Source organism: Myotis lucifugus, unplaced genomic scaffold (genome assembly GCF_000147115.1).
Source record: "Myotis lucifugus unplaced genomic scaffold, Myoluc2.0 scaffold_3, whole genome shotgun sequence".
Lineage (NCBI taxonomy): Eukaryota > Metazoa > Chordata > Mammalia > Chiroptera > Vespertilionidae > Myotis > Myotis lucifugus.
The window spans coordinates 25292937-25318565 of NW_005871051.1; the positions used below are offsets into that span (position 1 = coordinate 25292937).

The 25629-nt window shown below is 40.9% G+C and overlaps 1 protein-coding gene across 1 annotated transcript in view; it reads right to left on the reverse strand.

Annotated features, from left to right (window-relative positions):
* Positions 1-25629, reverse strand: part of PID1 (phosphotyrosine interaction domain containing 1) — a 198992-nt gene that overhangs the window by 89998 nt on the left and 83365 nt on the right. The window contains exon 2 of the mRNA XM_006082614.3: positions 9235-9381. Within this exon, the coding sequence (XP_006082676.1) occupies positions 9235-9381 (147 nt within the window). The remainder of the gene's footprint in view (positions 1-9234; positions 9382-25629) is intronic.

A 25629-nucleotide genomic window follows, 5' to 3' on the forward strand; every position in this document is an offset into this window, starting at 1 on the left:
TAGTTCATTGACCTTTCCATTTAGACTAAGGGGAGCTATATCTGAATAACAACAGTGTTTTACTTATACAGCTCTACTCTTGTGAAAAGTTCAGAGTATCCTATAAATATCTCTCTATACTTGAGTGTAAGTTAAGGATCACTGTTTCCATCTTGGATAAAGATTTAAAACAAGGAAAGTTCAAACAGCTAAAATTAGCAATTTACAGAGGGTCAAACAATTCAGAGAGGATTTCTGGATAAAGATGGCAAGTTGACCTTAAATATTATCTCTTCTCCAAACCCCACTTAACTGATCATAATGGCCATTTTTTTTAATCCACACCCAAGGACATGTTTTTCATTAATTTTAGAGAGAAGGGAGAGAGAGAGAAACATCAATGCCAGAGGGAAACATTGATTGGCTCCCTTCCTGGGTATGTGCCCTGACAAGGAGTCGAACCTGCCATCTTTCAGTGTATGGGATGACACTCCAACTGAACCACACCGGGAAGGGGCCGTAACAGTCATTTTTAAGTCATAAGCACAAAAGATCAAAATTAATAGAAGATAAAACATTAACAAAGATTTGAAACTTTATAAAACCCAGTAAGTTCACACATCTAAGCCAATTTTATAAAGTTTTATAAAACTGATTATTTTTATCTGATCTCTCTGATTCACATTTCTTATTTCTCAAATGGTTTCAAAATTGGGGAGAATGTGGGAATTTTACTTAAGTTTTCCTAAAACACCAAGAAATATGAGTCCCCAAACTGAAAAGATCTACCCTGTTCCAGCTGGATAGATTCAGGGGAAAATTCACAAGACACAGAAGTCAATGGGCAGTGCCTTTATGACTTTAAGTTGAAATTACTCCCAGTCTATCTTTCTATACCAGGCCAAACTTTCAAAAAAAATGAGGGTAGAATTAAGAAATTTTTAGACATACAAAGACCACAATTTTTACTTCTTGAACATGTACTCCAGCCAAACAAAATGTTTTCTGAAATGTTCCATTTAGAATAGAGTTTCTTACAGATATCTTTCCAGGCAAACTTCTATCCAAAGGAAATATTTTTCTTTAATAATTACTTTTAAAAAGCAATTACAAAAATAGTGTTTGTTCATTGATGACAATTTAGGAAATGCAAAAAATAAGAAAACCAAAAGTTTTACCCATAATCCCACTATTATACATCACTTCTGTTCAGATTTTAGTGTGAGCCTTCTCTTACGAATGTTTGCATATATTTTAGTAATACTTTATTTAAAAAAATAGGATTCTAATAACATTTTTTCAACCTGCTTTTTATTCATTTAATACATTATGAACATTTTCCACATTGGTATAATTTCTACAGCAGAATTTTTTAATGACCACATGTTTTCCATAGTGTTATGGAGCAAAAATATTAGATCTCTTTTAGACATTTAGATTGTTTTCCAATTTTTCACTAATAAATCTTTGCTTCTCTCCTAGGTTTTTAAAGGGAGAAGTAGACTAAAGTAGGCAGTGACAACACAAATTTGGAAATACAGGAAGACTGTCTTTGACAGTAGTCCAAAGTTAGGCTTCAATGCCAAATCTGGTTCCCCAGAGGAAAATGATCATTTTCAGCTGCAGCCTTCACGCTGTGTGGGGCACTAAGAAATACACAGTTTGAAGGTGTCAGGGATCCCCAGATAATTCCTCAATGGGAAAAACAGCTCCACTACCCATCAACCAGGGGAAAGAGTGGCCCTTTAAAGAAGTTGGCACTCTTACTCAACAAGCATTCAGGCAGAATAATAATCTACATTCTCAATGCTTTTGTCAGATGAAATAAAGACACTCCCAGTAATTTAAAGATTTTTAGTCATCAAATAACGAAAGTGAGCTCACAAAGGATAAAGAACGTTGCTGTAGCCTAAGCCACCATGGCTCTCAATGGGAAGACGAAAGCATAGAATTCAAAGCCTTAACGGAGGACTCATGGCCAAGAAGTGTACATTATAAGCACAAATAAAATACCCTTCCCTGCAGTAGCATCAGTAGCCTTGTGTCTCGAACATAAATACTAAGACCAATTCTAAAACCTTAATGCTGGGGCTTCATCTGTCCCTGGAGTAATATTCTTTTTCTCTGCTTGACTAGCTTGGTGACTAGAAGAGAGAAGGATGGGCTGAGGACAGTGCCTGGTGGGGAGGAAGAACTTAAACATGAGAGGTGGGTTCCAACTTCTTTATATGGAAGTGTGTGTGTGTGTGTGTGTGTGTGTGTGTGTGTGCCTGTCTCACTCCTTCCTCTTTTCACAGCCCATTCCAGACATCTCCAAGTTCACACAGCAAAGGTGCCCTTGGGTTGTTGCCCACTCGTGCGCCCACAGACATCACAAAGTTTGTAAGCATGAACTCAATACCGCTTCTGAAATCATGCTTCTCTTTCTCTGTCCTCACCTTGAACGATGGGCTGGAATGAAAAGCCAGAAAAGGGGGCTCTTGTGGGCAAAGAAAGACATAAAAAAAAGAAAATTAATGACAGAAGAGGGAAAGAAGTAGGAGAAAGAATGTCAGCAAATTTATAAATGGACAAAGAACAAAAATTGCAGAAAATAAAAGCTTATCTCTTAACAGACATTAGCTCATCTCAACTTTTACCTTCCTAAATTTGTGAGACAAGCAGAGGTCATGTGCTTTGATGTTTACAAAGAAGTCTGAGACAGAATGAAGAGAAAATAAATGAGAAGTACCATCCACTCTGAATTTAGAGGAAAATAACCAATAAAGGCCAGGGTCCTTTATATATTATATAAATATATAACATGTATTCTGTCTTGACATCAAAATCAGAAACTTATTTTGCAGGAAAAAAGTATGTACAATTGGCATAATTGATTCATGCAATGCCCAAAGGACCTACAGCAAGATAGGGCTGCAAAAATGCATTTGAAAAGCATGACAACATGATATAATTAATGTTTCTTCCTTCTGTTAATGGGTAAAAAACTGAGGCTTTGGCTAAAATTAGAAAACATAACTGTATTTCTAATTAAATACATTCCTGACCAAATAAACACAAAGATATAAGTATAGGCAATAGATACAAGAGATGCTAATTCTCAACATATTTGCATTCAAATCAGGAGCTCTTATTATAAGTGAGATTTCTGGAATTCACTTCTAAGCTGGCTGTTTAGCACATGCATGAAATGGTAGCATCTGAGGGTTGCCTGGCAAGCCTTCAGCTCAGAAACTTCTCTTCTCGTCCCATGAAACTGTAAACCAACCACATCCTCTCTGAGAGCTAAGGGACTACTACTGTCACTCCTGATTGCAAAGAATCTCAAAAGGAGTAATATAAAAATTGGTATGCTTTAACAATCATGAAGTTCTTCTTGGAAATTAGACTATTTTAAGGTTTCTGCCCTTGCAAATGGGAAGAGGACAGCAGGGCCTAAGACAGGGCTTCTCAGGATGCCAAGTCATGTGCCTCACTCAAGAGGAGGTGAGGTTTGGGAACCAGAGCATCATCCTAGGTAAGATCAGGCCCTAAGGCCCTTGCTTCAACATCAGCCCCCTGAGCAGCTGTGTAGCAAACCCATTCTAACTCTACAAGTGCCAGCTAGCCCCCACATACCATTCCCTGTCCCAGCTCCCACCTAAGGATGTGTACACATTTACACTTACTAGTACATTGCCCTTATCACCCACCATCCTGTGCTTCAAGTCCCCAAGTTCACAGCAGGGTCCAGGCATCACTTCATGTAAATTCATGGTCGGCTTTTAAGTGCAAGCTCTGTTCCCATCACTAAGTGGAGTGCCTCATCAAAATCTCTGTAAAGAAGGTCCACAAATCTGCCCCAGGGGTTTCTGATACACACGGGAGTCAGAATCCCTGGCAGTTTGGGGCGGCACACTCACCTTATTGCTCCTACTTGGCTGTAAGTTGCATGACCCACCACACCTACTTGGATTCCTTTCTCCACAATCCCATGTACACAGTAGGTTTTCAATGACTATTAATTAAATAAGTATTTTCTAAGAAGCTGAAGCTACCTAGGATTGCATTGTGCTGGGCAGGAGAAGGCAGGAATGACAAGCCATTGTTGCTGCAAAATCAGACTCAACATCTCTGATACTGCAAAGGGCTCTTGCAAGGGTTCTGGTGGGAGTGTCTTAATGGGATGCAGTGGGCTGTGCAGTTAAAGAACTCCACCGCAAGGGGAAAAAAAGAGTGGCAGCAATAGAGAAAACACACAAAGCCCCAGCTGCCCACAACATGAATGGCCTGGCCAGGCAATGCCATCAGGACCCACGGAGAATACAGATCAGGGGAGGTGGGTAAGCAGAGAGGAGCCCGGACCTGGCCAGGGCTCACCATAACCCATTTTCAACTCCCCTTTCCTTTGCTTCTTCCTGCCTCTCTCCCTTCCCCAAACCTAAAGGTATGCAAGCAGGGCTTGAGGGACCTTGGGCAGAAAGAGAGACCTAGCCCTGCATGAGGATGGAAGGTGCCGGCCCTGTACACTGGCCCTGCAGCTGGGCCCGGGCTGCACCAAGCTCATTATTCCTGGCAGGCGTGAGCCCGAGAGAGAGGTCCTTGTGCAGCTGGCATTTCGTGAGCTAAGTTATTCGCAAGAACCAGAGAGGAAACACTGCACTTTGTTCCAAGGGATGGTCAGAAAACTGGGGGAGGTCTGGGGATGCAAACAGAAATATCACGGTTCAAAATCTAGCCTTTTTTGTGTGTTTTGTTTTTTAACAAAAGAATATGACTCTGAACACAAATGCAACACTGTCCTTGAGAGTTAAAAGCTGTAGCTCCAATAGGTTTACAGTCCATTTAAATGTAGGAAGCGTATTATAGTACACAATTTGGACAATGATACATTGGAGGTTTACTGCCTTCAAATAAAATCATAAAGCTGAAAAGCAATTCAAGAGGTGTTGGCCCAGATCTCTGATTCAGGTTTACAATTCTCTACGCCTAGACGCCCCTCCTCAGGGTTTCTAGGGATGGAGAACTTGTCATTTTTTTTTCTAGCCCATGAGGATGTGTTTTTCACCTTGAAGGCAGAGTTTTTTTGTGTCCAGCCAAAATCATCGTGATTTCCCTTTCTCTACCAGCCCCACAACTACACCAGGGCAACCCTCACTCCCTGTGGCCTGTCTTCTGATCTATTGTTTTCAACATCCTTTTAGAGGTGAAATAAATGAGCACGACCTGAGGCAGTAACAGAAAATAAAATGACACCATGAAGCTTAAACCCTATACTCCTTTTCAGAAAAATGATGGCTTTTATTCTCCTGCCAAATTTCTCTCTTTTAGAGAGTGTGTATATTTGTTTGTGTGTGTGCGTGTGTGACACACACACACGCGCGCACACACACACACACACACACACACCTCTTTCCTATCTGGATTGGATTGTTAAATCTCCTTACTCTGTAACTGTATTTTCCCCTCCCATTTAAATATAACCTAGACCTTATCAAACTAAACTCTTCTCCTTACACTCATCCCTACTGACTTCATCGTGCTTTTGAGGGACTATTTTCCCCAACTAGAACAGGATATAAAGTGACTTAAGGAAATCTCTAAAGGATGTAAAACCCAATCTCATTACTTTTAACTTTAGTGAGTATTGTTACAATTCCTTTATATCATCAAGTCACCAACAGCACTGGATCCAACGTCACCTGCGGCCAGTCCTGGGGATCCACTCTCTCCAGCTGAAAGGGAGTCTCTGGCAACTGCTCTGGGGAAGCTGGAAGTTCACCTTAGCACAGTTACCATCTGAAGTCACTCTTTCACCCAGAAGTGGAATCACTGGGTCCTAAGTTCCATTTTTAACTTTTTTTGAGGACCCTCCATACTGTTTTCCATAGTGGCTGCACTAATCTGCATTCCCACCAACAATGCACGACAAGAAAATGGTAGGAATATTAGTTGGCCATAAGAAGAATGAAATCTTACCATTTGTGAGAGTACTGGATGGACCTAGAGCAGTAATGGCTAACCTATGACATGCGTGTCAGAGGTGACACGCGAACTCATTTTTTTGGTTGATTTTTCTTTGTTAAATGGCATTTAAATATATTTAAAAATATCAAAAATATAAATCTTTGTTTTACTATGGTTGCAAATATCAAAAAATTTCTATATGTGACACGGCACCAGAGTTAAGTTAGGGTTTTTCAAAATGCTGACACGCTGAGCTCAAAAGGTTCGCCATCACTGACCTAGAGGGTATTATGTTCAGTGAAATAGTTTAGTCAGAGAAAGACAAATACCATATGATTTCATGTAAGTGTATATGTGGAATCTAAAGAACAAAATAAATGAACAAACAAAATTAAAACAGACACAGATTCAGAGAATAGACTGACGGATGTCAGAGGGAGGGGGGCTGGGTGAAACAGGTGAAAGGATTGAGAACCATAGATTAGTAGTTACAAAATAGTCACGAGGATGTAAAGTACAGCATAATATCTACACTAATAAAAGAGAAACATGGTAATTAGCGTACGACCACTACCCTTCCCATTGGCTAATCAGCATATCCTTATGCAAATTAACTGTCAGCCAAGATGGCGGCCGGCAGCCATGCACTGAAGCGAACAGGGAGGCTTGCTTGCTCCAGTGATGGCGGACTCCAACGTTCCCCGCCTGACTTGCCGGCCTCTCAGCTGCAACTCTAAGCAACTATGTAACAAATATAGAAGCTAAACAAAACCCCAGAAACCGGCTTTCAGTCAGCCAAGCTTCAGCCAGCCGGACCGCAACATTGTATCAAATATAGAAGGTAAAGGCCAGAACCCTGCTTTCAGCAGCGAGGCCTCAGAGCTAAAGCTGGCCCAGAATAGAAAAAAGAAAAAGACAAAAAGGAGCGTTTGGGAGCTTCAGTCACCCGCCAGCCGGAAAACAGCCCTCAGCCCATCAGCCAGGCTGGCCAGGCACCCTAGTGGGGACCCCCACCCTGATCCAGGACACCCTTCAGGGCAAACCAGCCGGCCCCCACCCGTGCACCAGGCCTCTATTCTATATAGTAAAAGGGTAATATGCCTCCCAGCACCAGGATCAGCGTGACAGGGGGCAGTGCCCAAACCCCCTGATCGCCCTTGGGCTCTGTGTGTGACAGGGGGGAGCTCCCCAATCCCCTGATCGCCCTGCAGCTCTGTGTGTGACAGGGTGCGGTGCCCCAACCCCCTGATCGGCCCTGCCCTGAGTGTGACAATGGTGGAGCACCAACCCCCTGATTGGCCCTGCTCTGTGAGTGACAGGGGGCGGTGCCCAACCCCCTAATTGGTCCTGCTCTGTGAGTGACAGGGGGCAGCGCCCCAACCCCGATTGGCCCTGCTCTGTGCGTGACAGGGGATGGCGCCACAACCTCCCCATCGACCCTGCTCTGTGCATGACAGGGGGCGGCGCCCCAACTCCCCAATGGGCCCTGCTCTGAGCCTGACCAGGGGCTGCACCTAGGGATTGGGCGTGCCCTCTGCCACCCGGGAGCAGGCCTAAGCCAGCAGGTCGTTATCTCCTGAGGGGTCCCAGACTGCGAGAGGGCACAGGCCGGGCTGGGGGACCCCCCCCCCGAGTGCACAAATTTTTGTGCACTGGGCCTCTAGTTATAATAATAATAGAGGTCTGGAGCATGAATTTGTGCACTGGTGAGGTCCAGCTGGCCTGCCCGATGGGGGCCATTGGGGGAGGGCCGACTGGGGTAAGGGGCCGTGGGCAGTTTGCCAGCCGGCCCAGCTTCTGATTGGGGTGGGGAGGGCCTGCTCGGGGGTGGGGCCGACGAGGGCGAGGGCATTCCGGTCATTCTTACATTTGGTCAATTTGCTTATTACCCTTTTATTATATAGGATTGTAACAACTATGTATGGTGTCAGGTGAGTACTGGAATATTGGGGGGGAACACATTGTAAAATATATGATTATCTAACCACTATGCTGTACACCTGAAACTAATGCAAAATAACATGGAATGGAAACTAACTGAAAAATAAAATCACTTTTTTAAATGGATTCATATTACTCGCCTGCCTAAATTCCTCTGATGGTTTCTGGTAGTAATTAAAACAAAAACTCCTTGCCATGACAATGAGGCTCTTCATATTCGAACCCCCACCCAACCCCACCACTCGCCACAACGTTCTCATCTTCCCAGCCATCCTGGCCCCTTGCTCTCCATTCTAAAGCACGCAAGACCATTTCCACTCTGAGCATCAGCACACCCTGTTCCTTCTGCCACAAAGATTCCTCCACAAATCCTTCAGACTGGCTGTGATGTTTCTTTACCTGTATTTCCTCCTCCCTCCTCTTCCCAGGAGTAGTTAAGCCCATGAAAATGCTGTTGGGTGCTGGGCACTTGGCCCCCAGTGTCGGGCAGACAGTGAGCACCCACTGAGTCCTGGTAGAGTGAATGGACGTGTGTGAGGTTTTGTGCACATCACCATCACTCAAGATTGTGGGAGGCTCCAATGTGATCACTGCTGCAAGAACTGGGGAGGGGACAGAAAACTCTGACAGGAACAGTCAGTGGATCTTTGCTTCCCTAACGGGGAAAGCAGTAAGGAGCATATCTCCAAGGTTATAAAAGAAATCCACGTGCAAACAAGCATTCTCCTGCCCCTCAAAATTCAGAACAAATTTCTGATGACAAAATATGAGTAAAATATTTTCTTTGTTACCTCTACGCTGACTTCTATACTCATCCAAGTTACACACTTAATTTCCAGGTTTTTTTTCCCATGTTGGCATTATAGTTTACATAAACAAAACATGTGTTTAATGCATTCTCAGGCATGAATATTAGTATAAATTTTGAGAGCTGAAGCAAAACAAAAATGCAAAATTACCCCCACAGGACTCATAGAGTACAACTGTTGAGAAACTTGTTTTGTTTTTCGCTTGTTAAAATATGTATTATTCAGACAGAAAAGACAAAGGGAGGAACTGTCCTTATGGAAAGAGCTTTCTTGTGAAGTTCCCCAGGGCTATAAACAATATGGCAAGAACACTACTTTTTTTTCATCTATCCTTAAACTTAGGTCTTTAATGTTCCCCTCAAATTACGAAGAGTGCTATATCCTTAAGAAAAATAAAGCAGGTTATGAATTCATACGACCATCACCCAATCAGCTTACTTTGTTAGTTATTTAACACTTTCATTCTTTAAAACTGTTACCATTGCGAAGCAAGAGTCTTAAAGCTACATGTCCTTTCCTCTGCCCCACACGAGGGTCTTGAGGGCCACGGGCCACATACCTTGCAGCCGCTATGAGTCCTGCTCTTCATCAGGGGCGTGGTGGTGCACAGCTCGATGGCCTCGGGCTCATGGAAGATGACGGCTGGGAGAGGCTCCTTTTTCAGTGTTAGGACATTCAGTTTAGACTTCAGCATGGTCTGAAAGTGCTGGAAAGCAGAAAGGGAAAAAAAGCCAGCTACAGGTAAATCATGTGGAACAATACGTGGTGCCATTGTCCATAAAACCTAGTAGCAAAATCTTTGTTTCATTCTCTCAGTCATAATAGAGGAGGCCAAGAGATGCTAGTAAAATGGAGGGGAAACACTGTCAGGACATTGCTGATGTGAAACTGTGGGAGCCAGCCAGTCCTTGGGCAGACATCATGAGAATGCAGGGTGGTGGTAGTTACCCATGACATTGCTCTGAGAGGGTCTTCCAAAGTGACATAGACAAAGGAAATCCTGGGGATGTAGTCCAGGCTGAATTTTCTAAAGAAGGGAAGATGCTCCAAAGGGGATGCTAGAGGAGCAGTTTGGGGGAAAGTTTGAAGATAATGGAAAAGGAAAAAAAACTGATGATAAGAACACAAGACTGCTGCTCTCTGCCTCCGTTCTGCTCTGCCTGGGCTGTGGAGCTCTGGAAAATGTACTACTTCCCCATGAACCACTTTATCTGCTATCTCAGGCCAGGACTCGAAGGAAATATCCATTCTGTGTGCAACTCCTGTTGGCACTAGTTCTGAAATAGGCGCAGAATCCAAGCATATTTCATCACCACTCTCTATACACCCAGTCCAGCCCCCATCTTTGTTTGGTCTAACAGCTTCCAAACTGGTCCCACCACTTCCAGCCTTGCCCCTGTGCAGAGTATAGCCACACAATAGCCAGAGGGATCCTTCTAAAACCGCACATAGGGGACAGTGTCCGAAGCACCTCATTACTTCAACATCTGAGTCACCCTCTCCTTTTTCTTCATAATCAGCAAACCAACTTCGCTCTCATTCTCGGTGACCCATGTTTCTCTCCCAGACCACTTTGAAACCCCCAAACCCTACTTCCTCCATTGGGCTGGGATCAATTAAGAACAAAGACAGAAACTTCCAGATTAGTATGAATATTCGCAGTACATGTTTTAAAAATACAAATCAATATTCACCAGGAAACAAGGGCAAATCTCTCTCCCATTTAAAAACATGCCAGGCCTGGCAACTTTGTACTATCTTAAAAGGTGGCTGTATCAGTCAGGGTTAAGTCAGAGAGATACAACTAGTAGGAGCTATATATTGAGATTTATGCAAGGAATTGGCTCATGCAATTGTAGGGGCTGGGTAGGCAAATGTCAAATCCTTAGGGGATGCTGTCAGGAAGGGTGGGCTGAACTCGCGGGCATGGACCAAAGCTGCCGCCCAAGGGTAGCATTTCTTCTTCAGGGAAACCTCAGCTGACCTGCTAAGTAAGGTCTTTCACTTGATTGAATCAAACCCACCCAATTTATCTTGGAAGCCTCCCTTCCTTCAAATGACTATGGACTTTAATTATATCTGCAAAATGCCTTCACAGCAACGCCAAGATTGGTGTTTGATTGGATAACTAAGCATAGTAGCCTAGCCAAGTTGACACATAAAACTGACGATTAGCATGGCAAGTTTGTGTTCCAGTAGATACCATGTGGACTAGTAAACTGCTGTAAGCCCATGGGATATTTCATTGAACAAAACAGATTATGCTCCTATGGCATTCATACTCTAGTGGAAGATAACAGACAATAAACTAAAGTACGTAAAGTTATAGTGGTGATAACATCATCATAAGACTACTATATCAAGAGAAGGGAATAGACAGCGATTGGTAAATATACATAGTTTGCAGGGCCCTGTGCAAAATGAAAATTCAGTGTTACCTCTGTCCTTTCACAGTGGGCAAAAAGGACAAAACCACTAATGAAAAAAAATACTTTTAAAAAAGGAATCATTTTCTCCATTTCCCTTTTAAATATGATCTTACCCTCACTGCTTAGCTTTTCTAACAAAATTGTCACAAACATTTGCAGTTGTCATTTGGTTTCACAGGCTCCACCTCCTGTGAGCAACCCTTTGAAGCAGCGTCTAGCGCTTTATTGCTGATCCAGTTGTACCTACCCAGTGTCTGGCTGAAAGCAGGTGCTCAGTAAGGGTGTGTGGAGTGAACTGGTGAGCAAATGCATGGCACACACCTGCCCGGCTGGAGGTGCCAAGGCTTAGAAGAGGGAGGTAACTGAGGTTTCACAACTGATTTTGTTGAAGTTGGAATTTGAACTCTATTATCTTCCTATCCCCAATTCAGGGTTTTTAAAATGCTTGTTTATTTCTTTCATCTGACTCCCCAGCCAAGTAACCAAGGGGGCCATATGAATGCCAGTCTGGAACTTTCAGTCCCTCTGTGTGCTGAGTGACTGAACCAATTAGACATGGGGTCCCATGATAGGGACAGGAAGATGGTCTCAGAACTTCTGGGCAGGGTGGTTGGCCAACCCTTTGAGAAGAGAGTCACTTCTAGTGCCGTCTTGAGGAACTTCCTGTGTAGAAGAGATGCACTTTGAACAGGCTGAGCCTTAATGATAAAGTACCACATCATAATCTGAAGGAAGTATTAAGAGTCCCCAGGTTATTCATGTCTGTGATAAAGCCCTCTGAGCTACTGCCAAAATGGCATAAATTCCAAGTCTCAAGGGATAGCCACAGAATAACCCTGCAATGACTCTCCTGCAGGGTAACAAAGAGCCAGAGCTATCACCTGCTGCTCGAACTGCATGGCCTTGTGTTTTCTGGGCCTCAGTTCCTTCATCTGTCAACTTGAAAATGCTGTGTTATATCACATCAAAAATGATACCGCTTGTTCTTTGCATGGGCACACAAGGGCAATAAGGACAGTGCAACTTAAAATATCATAATCCAGTAGAATTATTTTTAAAAAGGTCATAAAAGAGGAACCGAATAGAGGAGCTTGGAAAAGTTACTGCTCCCAAATGAAAGATGCATAGAGTTCCATAAAGAAGATGTGTTATTCATTCTTAAGAAAGAGGAGTGAATAGTGTTGTAGAAAATTAGGGCACTGCCCCAGACAAATTAAACAAAGCTCGGCTTTCTGCATTTGGTGCTGTATGTGTGATCTTAAAATAGAGCCTCTAAATCAAGCCCCATTATGCGGATGGAGTAATGGTCTTGCCCTGTAAAATTTTACAGTTGGGGCTTCCTGCTCCTACTTAGACATTAATCTCTGACACTTTAGTAGGCAAGGATTTACATATTTTACCAATTCAAATCTGGTGGATCTCACCTTTGTATATTGATTGTGTATCCAAAATATAAAGCATCTTTGGAAGGCAAATGCTGCTTCCTCTTTCCCTAAAATAACTGGGTCACTATCCTCACTCAAATTAAAGTGAAGGCATTAAGGTTTTAATCCCGGGTTGCATTTTGAAGACTGGCTACAATGGTCAGTTTTAACTTGCAAATTACTGAGTCAGTAATGCCCTAATCACACTTCAACAATACTACAAATGTTCTCCTTAGGAGAACCACAAGGAACAAGTGGGCGAATCAAATTAATGGAGAAGTTCAGGTCCCCATAGAACTGCTAATTTGTACAAGTGTACAAAAACCAGTAGGACTTCCACATTTGTTCATAATCAAATTTCATTTTATTACTTTGGGGGGTATGTAAGAACTCACTTCAGTCGTACTTTCATAACATTTTATAGCACTTACTTTTTAAAAAGGGATATTCATGGCTCTCACATGAGAAAATTAATAATTTTAATATTGCCCAGACCGGTTTGGCTCAGTGGATAGAGCGTTGGCCTGCGGACTGAAGGGTCCCGGGTTCAATTCCGGTCAAGGGCATGTACCTTGGTTGCAGGCACATCCCCAGTAGGGGGTGTGCAGAAGGCAGCTGATCGATGTTTTTCTCTCAACCGATGTTTCTAACTCTCTATCCCTCTCCTTTCCTCTCTGTAAAAAATCAATAAAATATATATTTTTTAAAAAATAAAATAATTTTAATATTCTTCTGTGACCTTTAGTAAGATCTTTTACGTGTCATTTTTAATGTAAATTCTTAGATTTCTGCTTTTAAATAGCTGTTATAGCATTTTCACACACACACACACACACAAAACATAAAAGTACGAAGTATATTTTTCTGTTAAATAATAGTTCACACTGGAACTGCCTAAAATCTAGCTGAACTAAATCCTATAACTAAGGATATAAAGAAGAAGCCACATCAAGATTGGTAGGAGTGGAGACTCAATGGAATATTACTCAGCCATAAAAAAGAATGAAATCTTTACATTTGCAACAACATGATGGACCTACAGGATATTATTCTAAGTGAAATAAGTCAGAGCAAGACAAACACCATATGATTTCATTTATATGGGAATCTAAAAAACAAAACAAACAAACAAAATAGAAACAAACTCACAGATATAGAGAACATTTTGATGGTTGCCAGATGGGAGGGGAGATGAAGGGATGGGTAAAAAAGGAAAAGTGATTAAGATGTACAAATTTCTGGCTATAAATACAGTCACAGGATGTAGAGTACAGCATAGGGAATATAGTCAATATTATTGTAATAACCATGTATGTTGTCAGATGTGTACTAGCCTTATCAGGGTGATCACTTCAAAGGTTATATAAATGTCTAATCACTATGTTGTAGACCTGAAACTACTATAATATTGTATGTCAACTGTAATTAAAAAATAAGAAATTCTTTTTAAAAAAACTTTTAAAGAGTGAATAAAAGAAAATTTAATTAAGATCAACTTTTATTTAAATATATTTTCTCCTTTTTTTCTCTTTTTTAAAATCTTCACTGTTGAAAGAATTACAGATGTCCCCTTTTTCCCCTATTGTCCCTTTGTAGCCTGCACCCACCCACTTCCCCACACTATTGTCTGTGTCCATGGTTTATGTATATATGCATACAAGTTCTTTGGTTAATCTCTTCCCACCCACCCAGCCACCCCCCCACCCCCACCCCGCCTTCCCTCTGAGATTCAACAGTCTGTTCCATTCTTCTTGTCTCTGGATCTATTTTGTTCATCAGTTAATTTTATTCATTGGATTCCACATATGAATGAGATCATATGATACTTGTCTTTCTTATTTTGCTTATTTCACTTAGCATAATACTCTCCAGGTCCCTCCATGCTGCCTCAAAGAATTTTTTTTTTGTTTGCTTTTGTCCTTTTTAGAAAGTGAAACAAGGTTGTTTGAATAGTCTCCCTAAATCTAGCAGGCATATACAAAATTGCACTATTGATTTCTAGGATTAATTTTTTAATTGATCTTGTATTCCAAGAAAAGAAAGACCTACACCAACTTGGCATTTGCCTTATGGCTGCAGATTATCCTAGTAACTGCCTTATTCAAAAAGTTCCAGCTTAATTTAAAAAGCCTAAATCCAGACACTTAAAACATTAAAAGACTGTCTATATCTATTAAAGTGATAGCTATTATTAAACTAACTGAAAATACTCATGTTCACACACCCATACTTATTCATGCAGTTTTAATTATGGAAGCATTTCTTTTGAATATCACAGATTCTCTCAAGAGATTATGTGGAAGATGCACAAAATAACTCCATGCCCACAGAGTATGCAAAAAGCCCCCAGGGCTTGTGAAAGGCTCCCTCAGGGGAGTGTGTGTGTGTGTGTGTGTGTGTGTGTGTGTATTCATTTATATTTTTTGTTATTGATCTGAAATACACACACACTTGCTATATTCCTAGTTTAATTTGTTTGTCATCTTCCAATCTTCCAAACAATTTTTCTATATAACAGTTAAACTATTGTAAAACACAGATTGCAAGCCCTCAACTCAAAGGCACATTTGGCCTATAAATGGTTTTTATGATTTGCAGAGTTCTTAAATTTAAGAGTATTCAAATATTGGGGTATATATGATTAAAATTTGCATTTTCACTTCTCTTGATAGGTCAAAAGATCTGTAAGAGCAACCAGCACTCCTGGCAACAATTAGCTCCAGCTGGTCATGCAATTACCCTTATTTACTTAGATATTTTCCTCTGCAATTCATCAGGGTGCCTCTTTCCTCTACTATCAGCATTGTTTTCTATACTAAATACAAGTCACTATTTTTTTAAATAAATCTTTATTATTCAGATTATTACAGTTGTTCCTTTCTCCCCCCCTAGTTCTCCTCCACCCAGTTCCCACCCCACCCTCTGCCCTTACCCCCCCCCATCCTCATCCATAAGTGTACGATTTTTGTCCAGTTTCTTCCCACACCCCCCACACCCCCCCCCCACTGAGAACTGTCAGTCCACTCCCTTTCTATTCCCCTGATTCTATTATATTTGCCAGTTTACTCTGTTCATCAGATTTTTTATTCACTTGATTTTTAGATTCACTTGTTGATAGATATGTATTTGTTGTTCATAATTTTTATCTTTACCTTTTTCTTCTTCCTCTTCTTAAAGAATACCTTTCGGCATTTCATATAATGCTGGTTTGGTGGTGATGAACTCCTTTAGCTTTTTCTTATCAGTGAAGCTCTTTATCTGACCTTCAATTCTGAATGATAGCTTTGCTGGATAAAGTAATCTTGGTTGTAGGTTCTTGCTATTCATCACTTTGGATATTTCTTGCCACTCCCTTCTGGCCTGCATAGTTTCTGTTGAGAAATCAGCTGACAATCGTATGGGTACTCCCTTGTAGGTAACTGACTGTCTTTCTCTTGCTGCTTTTAAGATTTTCTCTTTGTCTTTTGCCCTTGACATTTTAATTATGATGTGTCTTGGTGTGGTCCTCTTTGGATTCCTTTTGGTTGGGGTTCTCTGCGCTTCCTGGACTTCTAAGTCTATTTCTTTCACCAGGTAGGGGAAGTTTTCTGTCATTATTTCTTCAAATAAGTTTTTAATATCTTGCTCTCTCTCTTCTTCTGGCACCCCTATAATTCGGATGTTGGTACGTTTGAAGTTGTCCCAGAGGCTCCTTACACTATCTTGATATTTTTGGATTCTTTTTTCTTTTTGGTTTTCCAGTTGGGTGTTTTTTACTTCTTCGTATTTCAAATCTTTGACTTGATTCTTGGGATCCTCTTATCTGCTGTTGGATCTCTGTATATTATTCTTTATTTCAGTCAGTGTATGCTTAATTTTTAGTTGGTCCTTTTTCATATCCTCGAGGGTCTCACTAAATTTATTGGCAGTTTCTAGAAAATTCTTGAAAAACCTTATAACCATGGTTTTGAACTCTATATCCAGTAGTTTGCTTTCCTCCATTTCTGTCATTTGTGACCTGTTTCTTTGTCTCCTCATTTTTTATGCTTTGCTGTGTTGATAGAGTGGCTTTCTGTGCTAGGTGTCCTATAGGGCCCAGTGGCTCAGCCTCCCCAATTACCTAGGGTGGACACTCTTGGTGCACCCCTTTGTGGGCTGTGTGCACAGTCTTGTTGTAGTTAAGCCTTGATTGTTGTAGGTATCACTGGGAGGAATTGACCTCCAGGCCAATTGTCTGTGAGAATCAGCTGTGTCTACAGTGGGAGAACTTCTGTGCTGAAGACACCCTTCTGGGGCAAGACTTGCTTCAGTGGGGCTTTGGTGCTCACTGAGTCTGCCCCCTGAGTGTGTCCCTTATGGATCTGAGGAGTTGTAATCTGGATGGTCCCACTCTGACCACTAGGTACACGGGCTCTTGGATCTCTAAGGAGGTGCTAATTTAGCCTCTGCCTGAGGCTACCCAGCAGGAGCTATGGAGAGATCTGCAGGTTCTTCTTCTTTGTTTGGGTTTTGGAGGTGCCCAGATGAGGCCCAGCTGTGAAGCAATGCAAGCTGCTGTGGGGCCTTGGGCCTTCTTTTGGATATTCTGGGTCTTTCTGACCCAGCTGCAGTTTGTTAGGTAATTTTCAGATTGCAAAGGGCAGGGCAAAAGCCTCTGCCTCAGCTTGGGTGGGGCGAGGTCTCAAGGAATCAACAGGGTGGAGCAAACAGCTATGGCTGGTCCTCAGTCCTGCCCTAAGAGGCCCCCAGGTCTCAGTGTCTCACGGTAATCGCTGCACGCACCTCTGAGAAAGCTGCCCTCGAGTTCCACCCACTGCCAGACAGTCCAGTTTCTCCTCGTATGAGTCTGGGTCCCCAGAGACTCGCCCCGAACTGGAGTCAGGGCCGTCGGGAGCTTGTGCCTCCCTCCCGATTGCAAAAGACACCAGCGTCCTCCGTTGCCAGCCCCTTTCCGCACACGCTCGAGCCTCCGTACCTCTGCACTTCACTTCTGAACCTCCTCTGAGTCTCAGTGTGCTTTTCTCTTTCCTTCTAGTTGTAGAATTTCCACTCAGCCAGCCTTCCTGTGGTTCTGGATGATGTCTGTTTTGTCTTTTAGTTGTATTTTTGAAGTGGTTGTGCGAGGCAGCAATTTCAGGTGTTTACCTATGCCGCTATCTTGGTTTCTCCTCCAAGTCACTATTTTTATAGTCATTTCATGCAATATCAACTTCAGTTCCATATGCTACTTATTTGATGCTTATAGGTATTTGAATTGTAACCCTGATGTAAAATGACAAATGCTAGGAGATCAGAACAAAAATTTCACCCACTCATGAAAAAAAAAAGTTATGTACAGTTAAATTTATTCCTGCCACTATTTATTTATTTTTTATTGAATTTATTGGGGTGACTGGTCAATAAAACCATACGGATTTCAAGTTTACAACTCTATAACACATCATCTGCATTCTCATTGTGCACTCACCACCCAAATTCACACCAATATTTAAATTATGAAAATTCAACTAAAAGAGTGTGAGTGAGTGAATGAGTAACAGAAAGAAGTAATCCAACATGTCTGTCTGTCATTCCACACAATTAGAATGGACCAGGAATTAGGAATTTATTCTGCTCTGTGTAAGGTATTCCCACATGCCCCTGGTGATATATCTTGTTGCACTACATATAATTAAATTGCTAAAGATCAATATTTTCTATTTCCACTTCCAAATGAGATAAAGTAACAGGGATGAAATTGACACATTTATAACAACCAAATAAACTGGGGGGAAATTATGAAACAACGGTTTGTGAGACAATGGGTATCAGTCAATGAAAGACAGTGATCACTGAAAGATGAGACAAATGAGGTAGCTGCACAATTGTCCAACTTATGAACTTGAAAGAGTTTGCAGGCTGTGATGCAGAGAGGAGAAATACAGAAAGGACCCGGCAAAGTCCCAGAGTTAAGGAGACAGAGATGAAAGCCTGAGAGACAAAAACAGAGAAGAAATCCACACACAAAGAGAACTCTGGACATCTGCAGAGGGTCTCCTTTAATATTCAGCTGAGTAGTAATCAAAGAATACATGAAAGGAAACTAGCCAGTGGAAAGATTTGAGATTAGAGTGCTGGTTCACACAGAGTCAGCAATATTACCTGTTCCTACCAGCTAAACTGGAAAAACTCATGAGTCATAGGGCACTGGGGTGAGTACTCACGATGGTCTACTCTCAGTGGTGGGAAATAATTAGCACTGGAATAAGAGCACTCTGCTTCCACCTGCAATTCTTTAAAAGAAGATCCAAAAGGATCAAAAACTTTTGAAATAATTTAACTGAATTCCACACCAAAAAATTCAAAGAATATTTATAGGAATAACAAAAATATCCAGCAACCAACAAGAGTCAAAATGCCTTGCATCTAATAAAAATTCTCCAGAAATGCAAAAAAGCAGGAAAATAGAACCTATAATAAGGAGATGAATAAATTAATCAAAACCTACCCAGAACTAACACAGACATTATAATTACCAGGCAATGGCATTAAAACTGTATTTCATATATTCCAAAATGTAAGTTGAGATATTTAAGATATAAAAAAGTCCAAATCTAACTACGAAAGATAAAAACTATACTGTCAGATATGAAACGCACATTGGGAGCTAATAATAATGGAATTCATTACAGCAAAAAGGAATGGTAAACTTGAATACAAAAACAATAGAAATTATTCTAAATTAAACAGAGAGAAAAGAGGGGGGAAATTTATCAATGAGCTAAGGAACAACTTCAAATATCCTCATATATGTATAACTGGAATCCCAGAGGAAAAATAGGGAGAAATAGAAAAAAATATTTGAGGAAATAATAGCTAGATTTTTTTCCAAATCTGAGAAAATTGTAAACCCACAATTACAAGAACGTAAACAAATTCTAAGCACAAGAAATAAGAAGAAAAATACATCAAGGCTCATCATAATCAAATTCCATAATATAATAAAAGGAACAAAGATGGAGATGACAGCTGATTTATCACTGAAAAAAATGCAAGTGAGAATACAGTAGTAAAAAAAATAAATTAATTAAAATATAAACCCAGAATTCCACACCCAGGATTCTGGATATAGAATAAAGGTGAAATAAAGACTTTCCAGACATATGAAACTTGAAAGAGTTCATGACCAGCAGACCTTTCCTATGACAAATGTTAAAGGAAGTCAATCAGGCAAAACGAAAGAATGAAAATATGGATGCAGGCCTTGGTCTGGTAGCTAAGTTGGTTAGAGCATCGCCTTGATATGCCAAGGTTGCAGGTTCAATCTCTAATCAGGGCACATACAAGACACAACCAATGAATGCATAAATAAGTGGAATAACAAACCAATCAATCTCTCTCTCTCTCTCCCTCCCTCCTTCCCCCTCCCTCTCTCCTTCCCTCTAAAAATCAATTTTAAAAAATGAATCCACACAAGAGAATGAAGATTAATATTTAAAATTCATTGAAAGCTATTTTTAATTTTTAAAATGATAACAATATGGTAGTGATTTTAGCATATATAAAAATAAGATATATTGCAACATTAATACAAAAGTCAGAAAAGGTAAAATGAAGATGTACTATTCTAAGGATCTGACAATACATGTGACATGGTTTAATATCATTTGAAGATATACTGTGATAACTTAAAGATATATACTATATACACTATAAACCATAAAGTAAGGACTAAAATAACAAACCAAAGAGTTATGCATACTAACAAAAATAAAATGGAATAATAAAATAGAAGGCAGAAATAGAGAAAAAAGTAAAAACAAAAAAGACGAGAAGATAGAATAAAATAATAAAATGATGGATTTAAAATCTGTAAAATTAATCTGAGAGTTATTTTAAAAGCCCCTATTGAAAAGCTGATAGAGTGATATTTATTATAAACAAGACCCAACTCTATGCTACCTATAAGAAATTCACTCCAAAGTCAAAAAGCAAATAAAAACTGATAGATCACAAGGATAAACAGATGAAAACTACAGATATTGTTGGAGATTTCAATACCACACTCTTGAAAACTGATAGAATGAGTAAACAGAACATCAGCAAGGATAAAGAAGGTTTAATAATACCACCAACCAACTTGACAAAATTAGCATTTACCAGTACAGACCCACTCCACCCCCAAAACTAATAGAATACAAGTGTAAAACATTTACCAAGATAAACCACATTCTGAGTCATAAAGAAAAAAAACACCTCAGTAAATTTAGTATTCAAATTATACAAAGTAACAACAGAAAAATCTCTGTAAATTTTTCAAACATGCAAACTAAGTCACACACTTTAAATAACCCATAGATGAAAGAATAAATAAAAAAGTAAAATAGAAAGTTCTTTGAACTGAATGAATACGCAGCATGTCAAAAACAAGATGCCACTAAAACAGTACTTATGGGAAATATTAGAGCACAAATGCCAATATTAGAAGAGAAGGAAATTTTCTATGCAATAAAATCAGCTTTAAATTAAAAAAAGAAAAATATATGAAACCCAAAGTGAGTAGAAGAAACCAAACAATAAAGTTTGGAGGAGAAACCAATGAAATATAACACAAAATCAACATAATCAATACAATGGTCTATCTTCTAGTTCACTTATTCTTCCTTTGGCTGCATTTAGTTTACTGACAAGCTCATTAAAGGCTTGGCCTCTGCTACTCTGTGGTTGCTGTTCTTTCCCTGGCAGTTTCATTTGATTCTTTCTTACAGTTTCCATTTCTTTGCTGAAATTCCCCATATGTTCATGTACGCTCTCCACTTTTTCCACTAGAACCATTAATATATTAATCAAAATTATTTTCAATTCCACATCTGAGTAATCTCTGAGTCTGGTTCTTTTAATGGCTTCATCTCCTCATAATGAATTGTTTTCCTCTTAATTTTTTTGTGTGACCAAATAACACATGAGGACACAGAAAAGAGGATAAAAACTAATTTAGCATAAACACACTTTTTAAAAAATGGGGGGAACAAGTCAGATAAAACAATGTAAGATCTGGGAACCAATCACAATGTTATGAGTTTAAGATTCCAAAGACTGTTTCTCACGTTCCCTGAGGGGCTACACTCAGTCCCTGAGTTGAGCCCCAAGGGCACCTTCAGGGTCCAATTTGAAATGCTGGGCTTTGTGGTGCCAGGGAATACCCAGCTCATTAGGACACAGCAGATACATGTTGCAAACACACCTTACATTTACATCCACACACATTTGGTTTTATTTTCATTTCTTTTTTGCTATACAAAATTCCTCTGCAGGACTCTGTTTTGGTTGATATTGGATTGAACATTGTCTTGGCAGGTAGGGAGGAAACTAAAAATAATTTTGTCCTTAGGCTTCAAGTGATCAGGGAGGTGACATGCCAGAGCTCACTTTGATGGGGGCTCACTGGAGAGTGCTGGGCTGCGAAGCCATCCACTGAGGCTTTTCCGAAACTCCTCATGTCGTACCTCTGCCTGCTTTATGCCTGAACTGTACCTTGTACAATAATCAGCATTTTCATACCACCTATACCACCTGAATGTACTGTTTATATGTTGACTCTTCTTTGTTTCCCTGACAGGGAGTAATCACTAAATGAATGTCTAATGAGTAAACAAATGATTAAGCGAGTGAAGAAAAACAACATTACTGGAATTAGAAAACAATGGCTACAAACTGAACACACACTGCTCTTATCTGACCTGGCTCCCTTCCAGTATTGGTTATATTTCACTACCAGCTCACAGCAACTAACTGCTCCCGTTCTGAACATCACCTGAGCAATGGACTCTGGTCTAAGAGCACAACCGGACAGACGTCCAGTCTCACTAGTGGGACGCTGACGACTTCAGACACAGAGACCGTAACTGGTGGCCTCACTTGGGTTCACCAAAACCACACAAATTTCCTTGAAAAGGAAGGCTCTGTGCCTGTACCACAACCGGAAACCCCATATAGGAGGTGCAGACCACCTCCTAGGCCAGCCTTGCCCAACTGCCACAGAGGCAGAGACTCATTCCCACCGCATCCTGGCAGGGATGGTAGACCGTTTCAATGAGGAAAATGACTCCCTTTACAGCAACAGCCAAACATCTCAAGAAAGACTTCTCTGTCCTCTCGAGTGGTTTAAGAATGGAATGTCCTTCCTAACCTGAGGGAAGCCACAAGTAGATGTCAACTATTACTCACTGCAGCGTACATGAGAAAGCAAGCAAAAAGGAAGAAGAAGGGTAGGAGGGGACAACCATTTGGAAAAGGTTTTTTTTTGGTCAAAAATAAAAGAAGAAAAGAAAGTGTATTACACTACTTTCCTAGGGCTGCTATAACCAAGTACCAAAAACTGGGTGGCGAGAAACAACAGAAATTTATTGTCTAATGGTTCTGGCGTCTAGAAACCCAAAGTCAAGATGTCAGCAGAGCCATGCTCTCTATGACAATCCTGGAAGAACTCCCTTGCTTCTTCTGGCTTTTGGTGTCTGCTGGCAACCATTGGCTTTCCTTGGCTTATTGATGTGTCACTCCAGGCACATGGCTACCTTATCTCTGTGTCTTCACATCATCTCCTCTGTCTAAGTCTGTCTCTGAGTCCAAGTATTCTTTTTCTGTAAAGACTCCGTATTGGATTAGGTCTCAACCTAATGACCTCATTTGAACTTGACTACCTCTGCAAAGACCCTATTTCTAAATAAGGTCATAGTCTGAGACATTGGGGGCTAGGACTTCAACATACATGGGAAGCAATTCAGTCCATAACAGAAAAAAAAAGGTTCTCACCATGTGGACTCTCCATGTGGTCAGATATTCCACTGGACACCCATCAATATTGCTTGTTTTCGCTGCACTTGACCCCAGAACACTGTTAAATGCCTCAGGATTAGACAACAAAGCATGTGGGCAGGACCTGGCCTGGACCTGGCTGAGTTCAGCGAGCCTGAATCTGACTCTAGGCTCCTCAGTCACAAACATGTCAATGGTTCACTAAGCAGTCAAGGCCACCACCCGGAACAAATCCACCTTGTGGTTAGTGTGTTTGTTTTCTAAGAGTTCTTGAAGGAAAATAGAACCTGGCACTTGTCAGGTTTCATTACCAGCTATGTCTTACCTGCTCTGACCTCCCTTGAATTAGAACACAATAAAAAACACAGCTCTTAAATCCTAGTGCTGGTTTAAGCGCCCTTTATTCGTAAATCCTCCCAGTGATTGAGTCAAGGACTCTGCTGGGTATTTAGTGTTGACAGGTTTGTTTCCGGTCTTCATGGAGCTGAACTTCAATGTCAGGGAGACTGACATTGAAAAAGTAAGAATTTCCCCATTTCAAACAAAGACCATTTATCACCTTGCTTCTGACCATTTTAGTCATAAAGTTCTAAGGAAGCCGACAGCTGATGCTCTGGGTGTCCTGCCCTTAACCCTCAGCGCCCCTATACCCTTGGGCCTCCCATAATTTCCACCATCGGTACCTGCTTCTCTCTGTCCGGGGCTTTTTCCAAAGCCACATACGGAAGCCAAGTGCAGCAGATGAACACCCCTGGGTGGCCTCAATCAATGAATGACAGAGGGTGAGAGTAAAATACCCCAGCTCCTCAGCCCTACAAGTGGCTTAATTCTGAGCTGTGGGGCTGTATTTCTTTTTTAATTTTTTAATTTGATGTTGGTTTTGTACATTTCTGAGAATTTCCCCACAGGAGTAAGCTCCACTCACACTTGGTGGCTGGCTTGATAGCACCCCCTCTGGTGGCTTCCTCTCCTTCCCTGTCCCCCTTCACTGCTCCCACTAGTGTTTCCTGCCCATTCCTAAAGGCTACTTGCACTTAAATCCTCATCTCAGTGTCTATTTCTGGAAGAACCTAAACTAAGATAAAAATTTCCCCTTAGTCCCTTTTAATTCAATTCACTAAGTAATGATTACTGGCATTTATAGATCCATGGTGTATGCACCTAAGAAGCTCTAATAGGTAAGAAAGAGGTATCAGACAACCAGCTTAATATATTGCAGATACACAAATAAAACGGCTACAAGTACATAAAGGGGAACAATTAAGTTTGCTGGGATTGGGTTGGGACAGGCTTTATGGAAGAGAGGATAACAGATCTGAGCTGGAACTCAAGAAGTATTTCTTAAAGTTTTTACATTATTGCCCCCAAGGAGCTTTTTTAGACCTTTTTCTCCTAACTGCCTCCCCCATCCCCATGAAATTTTAATACCACATGTATATGGTATATATGTTTATGTTCTGTGGTACAGCCATTCTCATTGTAATATCTGAGAGTTTTTGCCTCCACTTCAAGAATCAATTTTTGTCCCCATTGGAAATGCATAAAGAAAAGGAAGGAAAAAACACAAAGTGGTTGGGGAGGGTGGTTAATAAAAGTAAATAAATACCTTAAGAAATGCCAAAAAGCAGGAAAGCAAGCAGTTTATAGAGACAAAGGTAAGCAGTCCAATCTGGTCCATGGTAGATTAAAGATGGCTGCAGATTTTTGACACCCCTTACCTCAAGAGTAAGGGTCTAGGTCCCTCCTAATTCAAACTTTAAGACCACAGCTGCTGTCACTTGCAACACTGTCTTGGAATCCAGCCACCATGCTGTGAGGAAGCTCAACCCCAAGGAGAGGTGCATGTGGAGAAGAAACAGGACAACCCAGATCAGCTCCCAGCTGACCACCAGTACACACTTGCTAGACATAGGAGTAAGCCACATTGAAGTGGATCCTGCAACCCCAGTGGATCTGCCTCAGCTGACCTCACAGAGCCCTATCCCAATTGCAGATATGTGAGCAAAATAAATGGCTCTTATTGTTTTTACACAGCTATTATTGGAGGTAACTTGCTATACAGCAATAATTAATCAGAACATGATACTTGTAGACACTACTCAAAGCTACCAAATTTCACAGCAAAGTCATTACAAATTCACACACACGCACACGCACACACACCAGTCTTAACCAGGCCTTACTCATTGCTTTTGACTGTGCTATGTACTAGGAAACTTAAGCAAACATTGGGTAAACAAGTAGTTCTTCAGGGACTGATTCATTATTAGAGTCACAGGTCATACATATATCTATTTTTTTAATTAAAGCTATTCTTTTTATGAGTCA